Here is a 21,572-nt window from a genome sequence, read left to right as displayed (position 1 = left end):
GGAGGGGCACAGTGGTATCGATTGGCTTTGGACTTACTCAGCTCCTCTCCCCATCATCCTCTGCCTTCCACTCTCTTTGCAACTTATACACCCTCTTTGATTCATTTATTCACTGATTCACTCACTCCCTTTCTCCCCACTCTCTCTCTGCTTTATTCACCCATCTTCCACTCAGTTTCTCTGCTTCATGTGTTCAGACTCATTCACTTGCTCTGCCTCTTTCACACACTCTGCCTTATTCACCCTCTCCCTGCTTTCCATTCACGCGCACTGACTCAATCACTCTTTCAGACACTTGTTCTCACCGACACATTCAGGCATTCTCTCTCTGACCGACTCTCACGGTGACATTCATTCGGACTTTGACACACTCACTGCACTCCTCCCTCTCACACTCACTATCCTCACTGAACGTCCTTTCTCTGCTCCCCAGTTGCTGTAAGGATTGGTTAAGGAGGAAAGAAGGGGTGAAAACACAGCGAGTTCTCCCAACCCTAGGCCGCTCCACTCCCCGCCATCCCCTTCGCCATTACCCAGCTACTGCCCTCCAGTGCCCCCCTGCCAGGCAGAGGGGTGGGCGAGAGCACCCTGCCCACACAGGTCCCCCACAGGGGTGCCGTCCCATCCGGGGGTGGGGCCGCCAGGGAAGGCCCCCTGCAGGCAAAGCTCGAAGTTGGAGACGCCCAGGCCGAAGCCGCCGATGTCGAAACTAGCCAAGTGTCCCCGGCACAGGGGACAGTGTGTGTCCTCGGGCTCGCTCCCACCCCCTCCCGTCCCCAGGCCTGCTGAGCCCCCCCCCTCCTCGCTGCCTGCCGGTGCTACAAAGAGCTGGCGGCAGGTGGCGCACTGCACCGCCCGCTCGCCCTCATGCTGCGGCTGATGGGCCAGCAGCTCGGCCCAGGAACTGAAGCCTCGCTTGCACATGCCGCACTCGAAGAGGGCGGGTGGAGGACGGGCGCTGAGGGTGGGGTCAGGCATGGTGGCTATGACCTCAGATACGTGCTGCTGAGCACGCACCTCCTCCAGTTGCCGCTCAGCCGCTTCGGCCAACTGCTGGGTGCGGGCGTCGGCCAGTCGCTGTTGAGCAGCCGCAGCCGCCACCGCCTCTGGATCGTGCACGTTCTGGTGTTTGCTGAGGCCGCCTGCGGTGTAGAAGCGGCGCTGGCACACGCCGCACTGGAAAGCGGGCTCGCCAGAGTGCTGGCGCTCATGCAGACGTAGGCGGGCGGCGCTGGGGCAGCGCTGGGGGCAGAGGCGGCACTGGAAGAGGCCGCTGGGCGAGGCAGCGTGGGTCAGCCTGTGCTTGGCCAGCACACTGGCTGTGTAGAAACCCTTGGCACAGAGCTGACAGCGGAAGGGTTTTTCGCCGGTATGGGTACGGCAGTGCACACCCAGCTCACTGGAGGTGTAATAGCGCTTGGGGCAGTGGTTGCAGGCGAAGGGTTTGATGCCAGTGTGGGTGCGACGGTGCTTGCTGAGGTCACCAGAGCGGTAGAAAGACTTGCCGCAGAGTGGACAGCAGTAGGGACGCTCACCAGTGTGAGTGCGCCCGTGCACCCGAAGCTCGCTGGCTGTGTAGAAGCGCTTGGGACACTGGGAGCAGGGGAAGGGGCGCTCGCCGCTGTGGAAGCGGGCGTGGATCTTCAGCTCGCTGCCAGTGCAGAAACGCTTGCCGCAGGACGGGCAGCCATGGGGCCGCTCGGCGCCGTGGGTGCGCTGGTGCTTGACCAGGTCACCGGAACGGTAAAAGCGGCGGGGGCACTCGCCACAGCAGAAAGGACGCTCACCGCCATGAGTCTGTTGGTGCCGTCGAAGGTCCCCAGAGGTGAAGAAGCGCTTGGCGCACTCGCCGCAGGCAAAGGGGCGCTCACCGCTGTGGAAGCGGCGGTGCCGAGTCAGGTTACTGCTGGAGTGGAAACGCTTGCCACAGAGCGGACACTCGAAGGGCCGCTCACCGGTGTGGGTGCGCTGGTGCTCCAGCAGGTGCCCCAGCCGGCCGAAGCGCTTGCCGCAGGCAGAACAGGGGTGGGGTCGCTCACCGGTGTGGGCCAGCTGGTGAGCTCGCAGTTCGCTGGAAGTGTAAAAGCGCTTGGGGCACAGCTGGCAGGGATAGGGACGGCGCCCACTGTGGAAACGCTGGTGGGAGGAGAGCTCCGAGTAGGTGGGGTAACAGCGGCCGCAGATGGCGCACTCAAAGGGACGGGGGGCCCCGTGTCGGGGCCGGTGCAGGGCCAGGTGGCTGAGGGTGGCGAACGTCTTTCCGCAGACGGAGCACTCAAAAGGGCGCTCGCCAGTGTGAGTACGGAGGTGCCGCTCCAGGTGGGAGGGGCAGGCAAAACCCTTGCCGCACTCTGGGCACGGGAAGCGGTTGGGCCGGCGCTGGCGCTTCACCCCCTCCTCCTCTTCTTCCACACCGGCATGTGGGAGGGGTTCCGTCGCTGCCCCATTCTGTCCCAGCAGGGGTGGAGAGAACCCCTCCCGCAGTCCCTCTGAATCAGGGGGCTCAGGAAGTCTGGGGGAAGAGTCGCCACCCCATCCTGCCTCCTCGAAGGGGTCAGGGTCAGGGTCAGCATCGGGATCAGTTTCAGGGTCGGCATCGGGGTCAGTTTCAGGGTCAGGATGGGTGGAATAGAGCTCGTCCCCCTCCTCCTCCTGCCTGGGGGTCCACACCAGCCCCTCCTCCTGTGTAGACGTCCTAGGAGTAGAAAGCTCCTCCTCTGCTGTGATTTTGGCTGCTGCTGTTGCTGGCGACCTCGGGGATGTGATGAAACAAGATGGACGGGGCTCCCCCGCCTCTTGCCCCACTGCAGGGGGAGAGGGGTCCCGATCGCCGTCGGGAGTCCTGGACAGCTGAGGACATGGTGGAGATGACATTGCTGTGTGGGGATGGGAAGGGAGAGAAAGGGCAGCAGAGAGTCAAAGATGGATGCGGGGAATAGGCACAGAGCTCCCCAGTCCTTCCCTCACTCTCCCTCCCCTCACCTCACATCATCTTGCCTCATACCTCTTTCACTATTGTCCCCCACCCTATCTTCATCAATGCCCTTCCCCCTCTCTTATTCCCCTCCCTTACCCCCCCCCTCCTCACCACACTGCTCCTTCATGCCCCCCCCACCCTCCTTACCACAGGGGAGTTTGGTGCTCCCTCACCGTCTCCCAATGTCACACTATTGTTTATTGACTATGTTTTCACATTCAATTCTAGAATTCCAAGAAAACTCACCTCCAAACTCCGGATCCTGGGAGGTAATGCCTCCCTTTACTGACAAACCGCAGATAGTACCGATGGGTAGCAACACATCTGCCACGATTCTAAACATGGCAGCCGTGTAAGGTTGCAGCCCCCTACTCCCTGTACACTCACAGCTGCATGACCAAGTTCTGCCCTACTTCACTGGCCGTATCTCAAAAAACAAGGAGGTAGAGAGCTTAATGACAAGACAACATCATGTCATCAAAATAAAAGAGCTGGTCACTGATTTCAGTGGAGGGTGGGGGGATGAGCACATGTTCCTGAAAACATGTGCTCAAGGATAACTTCTATCCTGCTGTGCTCAAGCTTGAATGGACTTCTTGTCTGGTAAGATACATACTTGGTCTCACATTCTACCTTGCTATGATCCTGCACGTTATTGATTACTCACACTGCACTCTCTCTGTGGTACTTTAGGTTCTTATAGCCAGGGTGGTAGTGGGTACAAGCTCCTACAACCTATTAAATGCTCCCAATGGCGTGCAACTCAGATAGCCTCTGACAACCGAGTCCAACTCCTGGCATTCATGTGTGGCTGAGCTACTAAGCCCAGCAGAACCAATTCTACTGACTGGTGAAGGAGCAACGGTGGGCTATTAGCACCTTAAAACCAGTCCTTTCAGGCAGCCACAGTTGGCTTCTCATCTAGGAGAAGGAAAACTCTGATCTCAAACTTCTACTGATTGCAGCTATACTCACATATGGGGAAGGCTTTGGGAGCAAATCCCGAGGAAAAAGTTCCAGAGCTGGAACCTGTAAGGCAGTCCTACATTGAGTTCAACGCTGATTAGCAAAACTCCTGTGATGCTGCTGGTGCCAAACTGTATCAGTCTCTGCCGCTCCTTTAGGTACATCAGACGCACAGAGAGGGGGAGCTTGCTGCAGGGGCAACAGCTTGCTCTCCATATCGTACTGCCCAGGCTTGTGTATCTAGACAGCCAGGTCAAAACATCCATGATCAACCCTGACCAATGGAGGTCTCAACATCTTCATTCTCTCTGTAGCTATTACACTGTATTCTGCATTACTATTTTCCCAGGTTCTACATCAAAGCACTGTGTAATGATCTGTTCTGTATGAACAGTATGCAAGGCAAGTTAAGCACTGTATCCCAGTACCAAAATGTCTGCCTCTCCCATAGATCGGTGATCCCTCCACACACCTCTAATAAACCTTCACTGGCATCTCACACTCCCTTTTCCACCGCTTCTCTTTCACCCCTCATTCTACTCCATCCTACTCGCCCTCTCCACTCACCAATGTGACTCTCTAAACCAGAGTGTTCCAGAGTTGGTCAGTGGCTGACAAAGCCAGCTTTCGAACTCCTTGGTCCAGGGGTCCTGAGGGAGAAGGGGATATTTCAGTTGAGTTTCAGTCTCCCTCTCTGCAAACCCTGCTACAGAAGGAACAGAGGACAAGACCCCTGTGTTCCAGTCTCTCCCATCATGAAATGTCCCTCCCCCCACTACTGCATTATCCCAAATCCCAAGAATCGAAGTCACTCCCCTGTCCCTTTCTTTCCCTCTTTCTCTATCCACATTCCCTCACTTCCATACCTCTCACCTTCTTCTCCTCATCTCAAACCTGTTCTTTTTCTATCCCGCTACCACTTCCTGTACCTCTCTCCATCCACTCCCGCAAATCTTACCCTCTGCACCTCTCTTGCCTAACATCCCAGTCTACCGCTCTCTCACAGTCAACCTCTGTCTGTCTCTCTCGGTCTCACCGTCACTCTGTGTCCGTCTCCCCCTCTCTCACTGTCACTCTGTGTCCGTCTCCCTCTCTCACCGTCATTCTGTGTCCGTCTCCTCCTCTCTCAACGTCACTCTGTGTCCGTCTCACTCGGTCTAACCGTCACTCGGTGTCCGTCTCCCCCTCTCTCACTGTCACTCTGTGTCCGTCTCCCTCTCTCTCACTGTCACTCTATATCTCTCTCCCTCGGACTAACTGTCATTCTGTGTCCGTCTCCCTCTCTCACCGTCATTCTGTGTCCGTCTCCTCCTCTCTCACCGTCACTCGGTGTCCGTCTCACTCTCTCTCACTGTCACTCTGTGTCTGTCTCCCTTGGTCTAACTGTCACTCTGTGTCCGTCTCCCTCTCTCACCGTCATTCTGTGTCCGTCTCCCTCAGTCTAACCGTCACTCGGTGTCCATCTCCCTCTCTCTCACTGACACTCTGTGTCTGTCTCCCTCGGTCTAACCGTCACTCTGTGTCTGTCTCCCTCGGTCTCACCGTCACTCTGTGTCCATCTCCCCATCTCTCACCGACACTCTGTGTCTGTCTCCCTCGATCTCACCGTCACTCTGTGTCCGTCTCCCCATCTCTCACCGTCAATCTGTGTCCGTCTCCCACTCTCTCACCGTCTCCCCCTCTCACACCGACACTCTGTGTCCGTCTCCCTCTCTCTCACTGTCACTCTGTCTGTCTCCCCCTCTCACTGTCACTCTGTGTCCGTCTCCCCCTCTCACCGACACTCTGTGTCTGTCTCCCTCGATCTCACCGTCACTCTGTGTCCATCTCCCCATCTCTCACCGTCAATCTGTGTCCGTCTCCCTCTCTCACCGTCACTCTGTGTCCGTCTCCCCCTCTCACCGTCACTCTGTCCGTCTCTCTCACTGTCACTCTGTGTCTGTTCCACTCGGTCTCAACGTCACACTGTGTCCGTCTCCCCATCTCTCACCGACACTCTGTGTCTGTCTCCCTCGATCTAACCGTCACTCTGTGTCCGTCTCCCTCTCTCACCGTCACTCTGTGTCCGTCTCCCACTCTCTCACCGTCACTCTATGTCCGTCTCCCTCGGTCTCACTGTCACTCTGTGCCTGTCTCCCCACTCCGGCAGACCGCATCTCAATCTCTTCCCAACACCTCTCTGCATCTGTCCTCCTCCCAATCTCTCCCCAACAATTCTCCCCATCCCAATTTCTTCCCAACCCTTCTCTCCGCTTGCTCCAATCTCAATCTCTTTCTAATAGCTCGCTCAACAGTTCAAATCTTAATCTTTCCCTGCCATCTCTCTCCGATTATGCCCACCCCAGTCACTTCCCAACATTTCTCTCCATCTGTCCACATCCAAATCACTCCCCACTTTCTTCCCTGGTTCACATCCCAATCTGTACCCATCCCTAACGTTCCCCAACAAGTCTCTACAATTCCCAATCTATTCCCAACACCTCGCCACACTTGTCCCCATCTAAATCCCTCTCCAAAAGCGCAATATGTTTGTTCGCATCCCAATCTCTTCAACCCATCCCATTCTCCATCACCTCCCTCTCACTGCTTCCATTCCAATCACTACTCAACACCTCTCTCAGCCTATACACATCCCCAACTGTCCCCAAAATCTTTCTCCACCTCCCTGCATCCTAACATCTCTCACGATCTCTCCCCATTGCAATCACTCCCCAATACCTCTCTCCAACTGTCCCCATACCAATCACTCCCCAATCCCTCTCTCCAACTGTCTCGATACCAAACACTCCCAAATCCCTGTCTCAAATGTCCCCATACCAATCACTCCCCAATACCTCTCCAACTGTCCCCACACCAATCACTCCCCAATCACTCTCGCCAAAGGTCCCCACACCAATCACTCTCCAATCCCTCTCTGCAACTGTCCGCATACCAAGCACTCCACAATCACTCTCTCCAACAGTCCCCATACCAATCACTCCCTAATCCGTCTCAAACGTCCCCATACCAATCACTCCGCAATCCTTCTGCCCAACTGTCCGCACTCCAATCACTCCCCAATACCTCTCTCCAACTCTCCACACTCCAATCACTCCCCAATCCCTCTCTCCAACTGTCCCCATACCAAACACTCCCCAATCACTCACTACGACTATCCCCATTCCAATCACTCCGCAACACCACTCTGCAACTGTCCGCATACCAATCACACCCCAATGACTCTCTCCAACTGTCCACACTCCAATCATTCCCAAATCCCAACTGTCTCCGTACAAATCACTCCACAATCCCTCTCTTCAACTGTCACCATCCCAATCACTCCCCAATCCCTCTCTCCAACTTTCCCCATACCAATCGCTCCCCAATCCCTCTCTCCAAATGTCTCCATATAAATCACTCACCAATCCCTCTCTCCAACTGTCCCCATTCCAATCACTCCCCAATACCTCTCCAACTATCTCCACTCCAATCACTCCCTAATCCCTGTATCCAACTGTCCACATACAAATCACTGCCAACTCCCTCTCTCCAACTGTCCCCATTCCAAACACTCTCCAATCCCTCTCTCCAACGGTCCGCATACCAATCAGCCCCCAATCCCTCTCTAAAACGGTCCCCATACCAATCACTCCCCAATCCCTCCATCCAACTGTCCCCATAAAAATCACTCTCCAATCCCTCTCTCCAACTGTCCTCATACCAATCACTCCCGAAATCCTCTCTAACTGTCCGGATGCCAATCACTCCACGATCCCTCTGTCCAAAGTACCCATACCAATCACTCCCTAATACCTCTCTCCAACTGTCCATACACCAATCACTCCCCAATCCCTAACTCCAACTGTCCCGATACCAATTACTCCCCAATCCCTCCATCTAACTGTCCCCATAACAATCACTCACCAATCACTCTATCGAACTGTCCCCATACCAATCACTCTCCAATCCCTCTCTCCAACTGTCCTCATACCAATCACTCCCCAAATCCTCTCTAACTGTCCGGATGCCAATAACTCCCCGATCCCTCTGTCCAAAGTACCCATACAAATCACTCCCTAATACCTCTCTCCAACTGTCCATACACAAATCACTCCCCAATCCCTCTCTCAAACTGTCCATACACAAATCACTCCCCAATCCCTCTCTCAAACTGTCCCCATACCAATCACTCCGTAATCCCTCTCACCAACTGTCCCCATACCAATCACTCCGTAATCCCTGTCTCAAATGTCCCCATACCAATCACTCCGTAATCCCTCTCACCAACTGTCCCCATACCAATCACTCCGTAATCCCTGTCTCAAATGTCCCCATACCAAGCACTCCCAAATACCTCTCCAACTGACCCCATTCCAATCACTCTCCAATCCCTCTCTCCAACGGTCCCCATACCAATAACTCCACAATCCCTCTCTCCAACTGTCCCCATACCAATCACTCCCAAATCCCTGTCTCAAATGTCCCCATACCAATCACTCCGTAATCCCTCTCACCAACTGACCCCATACCAATCACTCCGTAATCCCTGTCTCAAATGTCCCCATACCAAGCACTCCCAAATACCTCTCCAACTGACCCCATTCCAATCACTCTCCAATCCCTCTCTCCAACGGTCCCCATACCAATCACTCCCCAATCCCTCTCTCAAACGGTCCCCATACCAATCACTCCGTAATCCCTCTCACCAACTGTCCCCATACCAATCACTCCCAAATCCCTGTCTCAAACTGTCCCCATACCAATCACTCCGTAAACCCTCTCACCAACTGTCCCCATACCAATCACTCCGTAATCCCTGTCTCAAATGTCCCCATACCAATCACTCCGTAATCCCTCTCACCAACTGTCCCCATACCAATCACTCCGTAATCCCTGTCTCAAATGTCCCCGTACCAATCACTCCGCAATACCTCTCCAATTGTCCCCATTCCAATCACCCTCCAATCCTTCTCTCCAACTGTCCCCATTCCAAACACTCTCAAATCCCTCTCTCCAACGGTCCGCATACCAATGACTCCCCAATCCCTCCATCCAACTATCCCCATACCAATCACTCTCCAATCCAGCTCTCCAACTGTCCCCATAATAATCACTCCCCAATCCCTTTCTCCAACTGTCCCGATACCAATCACTCCCCAATCCCTCCATCCAACTGTCCCCATAACAATCACTCCCCAATCCCTCCATCGAACTGTCCACATACCAATCACTCGCCAATCCCTCTCTCCAACTGTCCTCATACCAATCACTCCCGAAATCCTCTCTAAATGTCCGGATGCCAATCACTCCCCGATCCCTCTGTCCAAAGTACCCATACCAATCACTCCCTAATACCTCTCTCCAACTGTCCATACACCAATCACTCCCCAATCCCGCTCTCCAACTGTCCCCATTCCAAACACTCTCCAATTCCTCTCTCCAACAGTCCCGATACCAATCACTCCCAAATCCCTCCATCCAACTGCCCCATACCAATCACTCTCCAGTCTGGCTCTAAACTGTCCGTATATCAATCACTCCCCAATCCCTCTCTCCAACTGTCCCGAATCCAATCACTCCCCAATCCCTCCATCCAACTGCCCCATAACAATCACTCCCCAATTCCTCTCTCCAACTGTCCTCATACCAATCACTCCCCAATTACTCTCCAACTGTCCCCGTACCAATCACTCCGCAATACCTCTCCAACTGTCCCCATTCCAATCACCCTCCAATCCTTCTCTCCAACTGTCCCCATTCCAAACACTCTCAAATCCCTCTCTCCAACGGTCCGCATACCAATCACTCCCCAATCCCTCTCTCCAACGGTCCCGATACCAATCACTCCCCAATCCCTCCATCCAACTGTCCACATACCAATCACTCTCCAATCTGTCTCTCCAACTGTCCGCATACCAATCACTGACAACTCCCTCTCTCCAACTGTCCCCATTCCAAACACTCTCGAATACCTCTCTCCAACTGTCCTGATACCAAGGACTCCCCAATCCCTCCATCCAACTATCCCCATACCAATCACTCCCCAATCCCTCCATCCAACTGTCCCCATAACAATCACTCCCCAATCCCTCTTTCGAACTGTCCCCATACCAATCACTCTCCAATCCCTCTCTCCAACTGTCCATACACCAATCACTCCCCAATCCCTCTCTCCAACTGTCCATATACCAATCACTCCCCAATCCCTCTCTCCAACTGTCCCCATACCAATCACTCCGTAATCCCTCTCACCAACAGTCCCCATACCAATCACTCTGTAATCCCTGTCTCAAATGTCCCCATACCAAGCACTCCCAAATACCTCTCCAACTGTCCCCATACCAATCACTCCCCAATACCTCTCTCCAACAGTCCCCATAACAATCACTCCCCAATCCCTCTATCGAACTGTCCCCATACCAATCACTCCCCAATCCCTCTCTCCAACTGTCCCGATACCAATGACTCCCCAATCCCTCCATCCAACTATCGCCATACCAATCACTCCCCAATCCCTTTCTCCAACTGTCCCGATACCAATTACTCCCCAATCCCTCTATCTAACTGTCCCCATAACAATCACTCACCAATCACTCTATCGAACTGTCCCCATACCAATCACTCTCCAATCCCTCTCTCCAACTGTCCTCATACCAATCACTCCCCAAATCCTCTCTAACTGTCCGGATGCCAATAACTCCCCGATCCCTCTGTCCAAAGTACCCATACAAATCACTCCCTAATACCTCTCTCCAACTGTCCATACACAAATCACTCCCCAATCCCTCTCTCAAACTGTCCATACACAAATCACTCCCCAATCCCTCTCTCAAACTGTCCCCATACCAATCACTCCGTAATCCCTCTCACCAACTGTCCCCATACCAATCACTCCGTAATCCCTGTCTCAAATGTCCCCATACCAATCACTCCGTAATCCCTCTCACCAACTGTCCCCATACCAATCACTCCGTAATCCCTGTCTCAAATGTCCCCATACCAAGCACTCCCAAATACCTCTCCAACTGACCCCATTCCAATCACTCTCCAATCCCTCTCTCCAACGGTCCCCATACCAATAACTCCACAATCCCTCTCTCCAACTGTCCCCATACCAATCACTCCCAAATCCCTGTCTCAAATGTCCCCATACCAATCACTCCGTAATCCCTCTCACCAACTGACCCCATACCAATCACTCCGTAATCCCTGTCTCAAATGTCCCCATACCAAGCACTCCCAAATACCTCTCCAACTGACCCCATTCCAATCACTCTCCAATCCCTCTCTCCAACGGTCCCCATACCAATCACTCCCCAATCCCTCTCTCAAACGGTCCCCATACCAATCACTCCGTAATCCCTCTCACCAACTGTCCCCATACCAATCACTCCCAAATCCCTGTCTCAAACTGTCCCCATACCAATCACTCCGTAAACCCTCTCACCAACTGTCCCCATACCAATCACTCCGTAATCCCTGTCTCAAATGTCCCCATACCAATCACTCCGTAATCCCTCTCACCAACTGTCCCCATACCAATCACTCCGTAATCCCTGTCTCAAACGTCCCCGTACCAATCACTCCCCAATCCCTCTCTCCAACTTTCCCCATACCAATCGCTCCCCAATCCCTCTCTCCAAATGTCTCCATATAAATCACTCACCAATCCCTCTCTCCAACTGTCCCCATTCCAATCACTCCCCAATACCTCTCCAACTATCTCCACTCCAATCACTCCCTAATCCCTGTATCCAACTGTCCACATACAAATCACTGCCAACTCCCTCTCTCCAACTGTCCCCATTCCAAACACTCTCCAATCCCTCTCTCCAACGGTCCGCATACCAATCAGCCCCCAATCCCTCTCTAAAACGGTCCCCATACCAATCACTCCCCAATCCCTCCATCCAACTGTCCCCATAAAAATCACTCTCCAATCCCTCTCTCCAACTGTCCTCATACCAATCACTCCCGAAATCCTCTCTAACTGTCCGGATGCCAATCACTCCACGATCCCTCTGTCCAAAGTACCCATACCAATCACTCCCTAATACCTCTCTCCAACTGTCCATACACCAATCACTCCCCAATCCCTAACTCCAACTGTCCCGATACCAATTACTCCCCAATCCCTCCATCTAACTGTCCCCATAACAATCACTCACCAATCACTCTATCGAACTGTCCCCATACCAATCACTCTCCAATCCCTCTCTCCAACTGTCCTCATACCAATCACTCCCCAAATCCTCTCTAACTGTCCGGATGCCAATAACTCCCCGATCCCTCTGTCCAAAGTACCCATACAAATCACTCCCTAATACCTCTCTCCAACTGTCCATACACAAATCACTCCCCAATCCCTCTCTCAAACTGTCCATACACAAATCACTCCCCAATCCCTCTCTCAAACTGTCCCCATACCAATCACTCCGTAATCCCTCTCACCAACTGTCCCCATACCAATCACTCCGTAATCCCTGTCTCAAATGTCCCCATACCAATCACTCCGTAATCCCTCTCACCAACTGTCCCCATACCAATCACTCCGTAATCCCTGTCTCAAATGTCCCCATACCAAGCACTCCCAAATACCTCTCCAACTGACCCCATTCCAATCACTCTCCAATCCCTCTCTCCAACGGTCCCCATACCAATAACTCCACAATCCCTCTCTCCAACTGTCCCCATACCAATCACTCCCAAATCCCTGTCTCAAATGTCCCCATACCAATCACTCCGTAATCCCTCTCACCAACTGACCCCATACCAATCACTCCGTAATCCCTGTCTCAAATGTCCCCATACCAAGCACTCCCAAATACCTCTCCAACTGACCCCATTCCAATCACTCTCCAATCCCTCTCTCCAACGGTCCCCATACCAATCACTCCCCAATCCCTCTCTCAAACGGTCCCCATACCAATCACTCCGTAATCCCTCTCACCAACTGTCCCCATACCAATCACTCCCAAATCCCTGTCTCAAACTGTCCCCATACCAATCACTCCGTAAACCCTCTCACCAACTGTCCCCATACCAATCACTCCGTAATCCCTGTCTCAAATGTCCCCATACCAATCACTCCGTAATCCCTCTCACCAACTGTCCCCATACCAATCACTCCGTAATCCCTGTCTCAAACGTCCCCGTACCAATCACTCCGCAATACCTCTCCAATTGTCCCCATTCCAATCACCCTCCAATCCTTCTCTCCAACTGTCCCCATTCCAAACACTCTCAAATCCCTCTCTCCAACGGTCCGCATACCAATGACTCCCCAATCCCTCTCTCCAACGGTCCCGATACCAATCACTCCCCAATCCCTCCATCCAACTGTCCACATACCAATCACTCTCCAATCTGTCTCTCCAACTGTCCGCATACCAATCACTGACAACTCCCTCTCTCCAACTGTCCCCATTCCAAACACTCTCGAATACCTCTCTCCAACTGTCCTGATACCAAGGACTCCCCAATCCCTCCATCCAACTATCCCCATACCAATCACTCCCCAATCCCTCCATCCAACTGTCCCCATAACAATCACTCCCCAATCCCTCTTTCGAACTGTCCCCATACCAATCACTCTCCAATCCCTCTCTCCAACTGTCCATACACCAATCACTCCCCAATCCCTCTCTCCAACTGTCCATATACCAATCACTCCCCAATCCCTCTCTCCAACTGTCCCCATACCAATCACTCCGTAATCCCTCTCACCAACAGTCCCCATACCAATCACTCTGTAATCCCTGTCTCAAATGTCCCCATACCAAGCACTCCCAAATACCTCTCCAACTGTCCCCATACCAATCACTCTCCAATCCAGCTCTCCAACTGTCCCCATAATAATCACTCCCCAATCCCTTTCTCCAACTGTCCCGATACCAATCACTCCCCAATCCCTCCATCCAACTGTCCCCATAACAATCACTCCCCAATCCCTCCATCGAACTGTCCACATACCAATCACTCGCCAATCCCTCTCTCCAACTGTCCTCATACCAATCACTCCCGAAATCCTCTCTAAATGTCCGGATGCCAATCACTCCCCGATCCCTCTGTCCAAAGTACCCATACCAATCACTCCCTAATACCTCTCTCCAACTGTCCATACACCAATCACTCCCCAATCCCGCTCTCCAACTGTCCCCATTCCAAACACTCTCCAATTCCTCTCTCCAACAGTCCCGATACCAATCACTCCCAAATCCCTCCATCCAACTATCCCCATACCAATCACTCTCCAGTCTGGCTCTAAACTGTCCGTATATCAATCACTCCCCAATCCCTCTCTCCAACTGTCCCGAATCCAATCACTCCCCAATCCCTCCATCCAACTGCCCCATAACAATCACTCCCCAATTCCTCTCTCCAACTGTCCTCATACCAATCACTCCCCAATTTTACTCTCCAACTGTCCCCGTACCAATCACTCCGCAATACCTCTCCAACTGTCCCCATTCGAATCACCCTCCAATCCTTCTCTCCAACTGTCCCCATTCCAAACACTCTCAAATCCCTCTCTCCAACGGTCCGCATACCAATCACTCCCCAATCCCTCTCTCCAACGGTCCCGATACCAATCACTCCCCAATCCCTCCATCCAACTGTCCACATACCAATCACTCTCCAATCTGTCTCTCCAACTGTCCGCATACCAATCACTGACAACTCCCTCTCTCCAACTGTCCCCATTCCAAACACTCTCGAATACCTCTCTCCAACTGTCCTGATACCAAGGACTCCCCAATCCCTCCATCCAACTATCCCCATACCAATCACTCCCCAATCCCTCCATCCAACTGTCCCCATAACAATCACTCCCCAATCCCTCTTTCGAACTGTCCCCATACCAATCACTCTCCAATCCCTCTCTCCAACTGTCCATACACCAATCACTCCCCAATCCCTCTCTCCAACTGTCCATATACCAATCACTCCCCAATCCCTCTCTCCAACTGTCCCCATACCAATCACTCCGTAATCCCTCTCACCAACAGTCCCCATACCAATCACTCTGTAATCCCTGTCTCAAATGTCCCCATACCAAGCACTCCCAAATACCTCTCCAACTGTCCCCATACCAATCACTCCCCAATACCTCTCTCCAACTGTCCCCATAACAATCACTCCCCAATCCCTCTATCGAACTGTCCCCATACCAATCACTCCCCAATCCCTCTCTCCAACTGTCCCGATACCAATGACTCCCCAATCCCTCCATCCAACTATCGCCATACCAATCACTCCCAAATCCCTGTCTCAAATGTCCCCATACCAATCACTCCCCAATACCTCTCCAAGTGTCCCCACACCAATCACTCCCCAATCCCTCTCTCCAAAGGTCCCCATACCAATCATTCTCCAATCCCTCTCTGCAACTGTCCGCATACCAAGCACTCCCCAATCCCTCTCTCCAACTGTCGCCATACCAATCACTCCCCAATCACTCTCTCCAATTATCCCCATACCAATCACTCCCCAATACCTCTCCAACTGTCCCCACACCAATCACTCCCTAATCACTCTCGCCAAAGGTCCCCACACCAATCACTCTCCAATCCCTCTCTGCAACTGTCCGCATACCAAGCACTCCACAATCACTCTCTCCAACAGTCCCCATACCAATCACTCCCTAATCCGTCTCAAACGTCCCCATACCAATCACTCCGCAATCCTTCTGCCCAACTGTCCGCACTCCAATCACTCCCCAATACCTCTCTCCAACTCTCCACACTCCAATCACTCCCCAATCCCTCTCTCCAACTGTCCCCATACCAAACACTCCCCAATCACTCCGCAAGACCACTCTGCAACTGTCCGCATACCAATCACACCCCAATGACTCTCTCCAACTGTCCACACTCCAATCATTCCCAAATCCCAACTGTCTCCGTACAAATCACTCCACAATCCCTCTCTTCAACTGTCACCATCCCAATCACTCCCCAATCCCTCTCTCCAACTTTCCCCATACCAATCGCTCCCCAATCCCTCTCTTCAAATGTCTCCATATAAATCACTCACCAATCCCTCTCTCCAACTGTCCCCATTCCAATCACTCCCCAATACCTCTCCAACTGTCTCCACTCCAATCACTCCCTAATCCCTGTATCCAACTGTCCCAATACCAATCACTGCCAACTCCCTCTCTCCAACTGTCCCCATTCCAAACACTCTCCAATCCCTCTCTCCAACGGTCCGCATACCAATCAGCCCCCAATCCCTCTCTAAAACGGTCCCCATACCAATCACTCCCCAATCCCTCTCTACAACTGTCCCCATACCAATCACTCCCAAATCCCTGTCTCAAATGTCCCCATACCAATAACTCCCCAATCCCTTTCTCCAGCTGTCCCCATAACAATCACTCCCCAAATGTCCCCATACCAATCACTGCCCAATACCTCTCCAACTGTCTCCACTCCAATCACTCCCCAATCCCTGTTTCCAACTGTCCCCATTCCAATCACTCTCCAATCGCTCTCCAACTATCCCCATACCAATCACTGCCAACTCGCTCTCTCAAACTGTCCCCATTCCAAACACTCTCCAATCCCTCTCTCCAACGGTCTGCATACCAATCACCCCCCAATCACTCTCTCAAACGGTCCCCATACCAATCACTCCCCAATCCCTCTCTCCAACTGTCCCCATACCAATAACTCCCAAATCCCTGTCTCAAATGTCCCCATACCAATCACTCCCCAATACCTCTCCAACTGTCCCCACACCAATCACTCCCCAATCCCTCTCTCCAAAGGTCCCCACACCAATCACTCTCCAATCCCACTCTGCAACTGTCCGCATACCAAGCACTCCCAATCGCTCTCTCCAACTGTCCGCACTCCAATCACTCCCCAATACCTCTCGCCAACTGTCCACACACCATTCACTCCCCAATCCCTCCCTCCAACTGTCCCCATACCAAACACTCCCCAAAACCGCTCTGCAACTGTCCGCATACCAATCACTACCCAATCCCTTTCTCCAACTGTCCCCATACAAATCACTCCCCAATACCTCTCCAAGTGTCCCCACACCAATCACTCCCCAATCCCTCTCTCCAAAGGTCCCCATACCAATCATTCTCCAATCCCTCTCTGCAACTGTCCGCATACCAAGCACTCCCCAATCCCTCTCTCCAACTGTCGCCATACCAATCACTCCCCAATCACTCTCTCCAATTATCCCCATACCAATCACTCCCCAATACCTCTCCAACTGTCCCCACACCAATCACTCCCTAATCACTCTCGCCAAAGGTCCCCACACCAATCACTCTCCAATCCCTCTCTGCAACTGTCCGCATACCAAGCACTCCACAATCACTCTCTCCAACAGTCCCCATACCAATCACTCCCTAATCCGTCTCAAACGTCCCCATACCAATCACTCCGCAATCCTTCTGCCCAACTGTCCGCACTCCAATCACTCCCCAATACCTCTCTCCAACTCTCCACACTCCAATCACTCCCCAATCCCTCTCTCCAACTGTCCCCATACCAAACACTCCCCAATCACTCCGCAAGACCACTCTGCAACTGTCCGCATACCAATCACACCCCAATGACTCTCTCCAACTGTCCACACTCCAATCATTCCCAAATCCCAACTGTCTCCGTACAAATCACTCCACAATCCCTCTCTTCAACTGTCACCATCCCAATCACTCCCCAATCCCTCTCTCCAACTTTCCCCATACCAATCGCTCCCCAATCCCTCTCTTCAAATGTCCCCATATAAATCACTCACCAATCCCTCTCTCCAACTGTCCCCATTCCAATCACTCCCCAATACCTCTCCAACTGTCTCCACTCCAATCACTCCCTAATCCCTGTATCCAACTGTCCCAATACCAATCACTGCCAACTCCCTCTCTCCAACTGTCCCCATTCCAAACACTCTCCAATCCCTCTCTCCAACGGTCCGCATACCAATCAGCCCCCAATCCCTCTCTAAAACGGTCCCCATACCAATCACTCCCCAATCCCTCTCTACAACTGTCCCCATACCAATCACTCCCAAATCCCTGTCTCAAATGTCCCCATACCAATAACTCCCCAATCCCTTTCTCCAGCTGTCCCCATAACAATCACTCCCCAAATGTCCCCATACCAATCACTGCCCAATACCTCTCCAACTGTCTCCACTCCAATCACTCCCCAATCCCTGTTTCCAACTGTCCCCATTCCAATCACTCTCCAATCGCTCTCCAACTATCCCCATACCAATCACTGCCAACTCGCTCTCTCAAACTGTCCCCATTCCAAACACTCTCCAATCCCTCTCTCCAATGGTCTGCATACCAATCACCCCCCAATCACTCTCTCAAACGGTCCCCATACCAATCACTCCCCAATCCCTCTCTCCAACTGTCCCCATACCAATAACTCCCAAATCCCTGTCTCAAATGTCCCCATACCAATCACTCCCCAATACCTCTCCAACTGTCCCCACACCAATCACTCCCCAATCCCTCTCTCCAAAGGTCCCCACACCAATCACTCTCCAATCCCACTCTGCAACTGTCCGCATACCAAGCACTCCCAATCGCTCTCTCCAACTGTCCGCACTCCAATCACTCCCCAATACCTCTCGCCAACTGTCCACACACCATTCACTCCCCAATCCCTCCCTCCAACTGTCCCCATACCAAACACTCCCCAAAACCGCTCTGCAACTGTCCGCATACCAATCACTACCCAATCCCTTTCTCCAACTATCCCCATACAAAACACTCACCAATGACTCTCTCCAACTGACCACACTCCAAACATTCTCCAATACCTCTCTCCAACTGTCCCGATACCAATGACTCCCCAATCCCTCCATCCAACTATCCCCATACCAATCACTCTCCAATCCAGCTCTCCAACTGTCCCCATAATAATCACTCCCCAATCCCTTTCTCCAACTGTCCCGATACCAATCACTCCCCAATCCCTCCATCCAACTGTCCCCATAACAATCACTCCCCAATCCCTCCATCGAACTGTCCACATACCAATCACTCGCCAATCCCTCTCTCCAACTGTCCATACACCAATCACTCCCCAATCCCTCTCTCAAACTGTCCCCATACCAATCACTCCCTAATACCTCTCTCCAACTGTCCATACACCAATCACTCCCCAATCCCTCCATCCAACTGTCCCCATAACAATCACTCACCAATCACTCTATCGAACTGTCCCCATACCAATCACTCTCCAATCCCTCTCTCCAACTGTCCTCATACCAATCACTCCCCAAATCCTCTCTAACTGTCCGGATGCCAATAACTCCCCGATCCCTCTGTCCAAAGTACCCATACAAATCACTCCCCAATCCCTCTCTCAAACTGTCCCCATACCAATCACTCCGTAATCCCTCTCACCAACTGTCCCCATACCAATCACTCCGTAATCCCTGTCTCAAATGTCCCCATACCAATCACTCCGTAATCCCTCTCACCAACTGTCCCCATACCAATCACTCCGTAATCCCTGTCTCAAATGTCCCCATACCAAGCACTCCCAAATACCTCTCCAACTGACCCCATTCCAATCACTCTCCAATCCCTCTCTCCAACGGTCCCCATACCAATCACTCCCCAATCCCTCTCTCCAACTGTCCCGAATCCAATCACTCCCCAATCCCTCCATCCAACTGCCCCATAACAATCACTCCCCAATTCCTCTCTCCAACTGTCCTCATACCAATCACTCCCCAATTACTCTCCAACTGTCCCCGTACCAATCACTCCGCAATACCTCTCCAACTGTCCCCATTCCAATCACCCTCCAATCCTTCTCTCCAACTGTCCCCATTCCAAACACTCTCAAATCCCTCTCTCCAACGGTCCGCATACCAATCACTCCCCAATCCCTCTCTCCAACGGTCCCGATACCAATCACTCCCCAATCCCTCCATCCAACTGTCCACATACCAATCACTCTCCAATCTGTCTCTCCAACTGTCCGCATACCAATCACTGACAACTCCCTCTCTCCAACTGTCCCCATTCCAAACACTCTCCAATACCTCTCTCCAACTGTCCTGATACCAAGGACTCCCCAATCCCTCCATCCAACTATCCCCATACCAATCACTCCCAAATCCCTGTCTCAAATGTCCCCATACCAATCACTCCCCAATACCTCTCCAAGTGTCCCCACACCAATTACTCCCCAATCCCTCTCTCCAACTGTCCTCAAACCAATCACTCCCCAATTCCTCACTATCTGTCCCAATGCCAAACACTCCCCAATTCCTCTGTCCGAAGTACCCATACCAATCACTCCCCAATACCTTCCTCCAACTGTCCACACTCCACTGCCCACTCCCTCTCTCAAACTGTCCCCATACCAATCACTCCCCAATCCCTGTCTCAAATGTCCCCATACCAATGACTCCCCAATAACTCTCCAACTGTCCCCGTACCAATCACTCCCCAATACCTCTCTCCAACTGTCCCCATTCCAATCACTCCCCAATCCTCTCTTCAAAGGTCCCCATACCAATCACTCTACAATCTCTCTCTGCAACTGTCCGCATACCAAGCACTCCCCAATCCCTCTCTCCAACTGTCCCCATACTAATCACTCCCCAATCCCTCTCTCCAACTGTCACGAAACCAGTCATTCCCCAATCCCTCTCTCCAACAGTCCCCATACCAATCACTCCCAAACCACTGTCTCAAACGTCCCCATACCAATCACTCCGCAATACCTCTCCAACTGTCCCCATACCAAACAATCCACAATCACTCTCTCCAACTATTCCCAATCCAATCACTCCCCAACCCCTCTCTGCAACTGTCCGCATACCAATCACTCCCCAAACACTCTCTGCAACTGTCCGCATAACAAGCACTCCCCAATCCCTCTCTCCAACTGTCCCCATACTAATCACTCCCCAATCCCTCTCTCCAACTGTCACGAAACCAGTCATTCCCCAATCCCTCTCTCCAACAGTCCCCATACCAATCACTCCCAAACCACTGTCTCAAACGTCCCCATACCAATCACTCCGCAATACCTCTCCAACTGTCCCCATACCAAACAATCCACAATCACTCTCTCCAACTATTCCCAATCCAATCACTCCCCAACCCCTCTCTGCAACTGTCCGCATACCAATCACTCCCCAAACACTCTCTGCAACTGTCCGCATAACAAGCACTCCCCAATCCCTCACTCCAACTGTCCCCATACTAATCACTCCCCAATCACTCTCTCCAACTGTCACAAAACCAATCACTCCCCAATCCCTCTCTCCAACTGTCACGAAACCAATCACTCCCCAATCCCTCTCTCCAACTGTCCCCATACCAGTAACTCCCCAATCCCTCTCTCCAACTGTCCCGATGCCAATCACTCCCCAATCCCTCTGTTAAATGTCCACATACCAATCACCCCCCAATACCTCTCCAACTGTCTCCACTCCAATAAATCCCTAATCCCTGTCTCCAACTGTCCCAATACCAATCACTGCCAACTCCCTCTCTCCAACTGTCCCCATTCCAAACACTCTCCAATCACTCTCTCCAACGGTCCGCATACCAATCACTCCCCAAACCCTCTCTCCAACTGTCCCGATACCAATCACTCCCCAATACCTCTGCAACTGTCCCCATACCAATCACTCCCCAATACCT

General features: G+C 52.5%; 1 protein-coding gene across 13 annotated transcripts in view; it reads right to left on the bottom strand.

The window, feature by feature from the left end:
* Positions 1 to 243: 243 nt before the first annotated feature.
* Positions 244 to 21,572, bottom strand: part of LOC132380913 (zinc finger protein 436-like) — a 115,260-nt gene continuing 93,931 nt past the window's right edge. For all 13 annotated transcript variants that reach the window (XM_059949840.1, XM_059949843.1, XM_059949839.1 and 10 more), the window contains 2 exons: positions 4,511 to 4,593; positions 244 to 2,876 (listed from right to left, as the gene is read on the bottom strand). In XM_059949840.1, coding sequence (XP_059805823.1) covers positions 538 to 2,874 — 2,337 coding nt within the window. In that variant the 5' untranslated portion in view covers positions 2,875 to 2,876; positions 4,511 to 4,593 and the 3' untranslated portion in view covers positions 244 to 537. The remainder of the gene's footprint in view (positions 2,877 to 4,510; positions 4,594 to 21,572) is intronic.

The sequence above is a fragment of the Hypanus sabinus genome, chromosome 25 (assembly GCF_030144855.1).
Source record: "Hypanus sabinus isolate sHypSab1 chromosome 25, sHypSab1.hap1, whole genome shotgun sequence".
NCBI lineage: Eukaryota > Metazoa > Chordata > Chondrichthyes > Myliobatiformes > Dasyatidae > Hypanus > Hypanus sabinus.
This window is presented reverse-complemented; position numbering and strand designations above follow the sequence as displayed.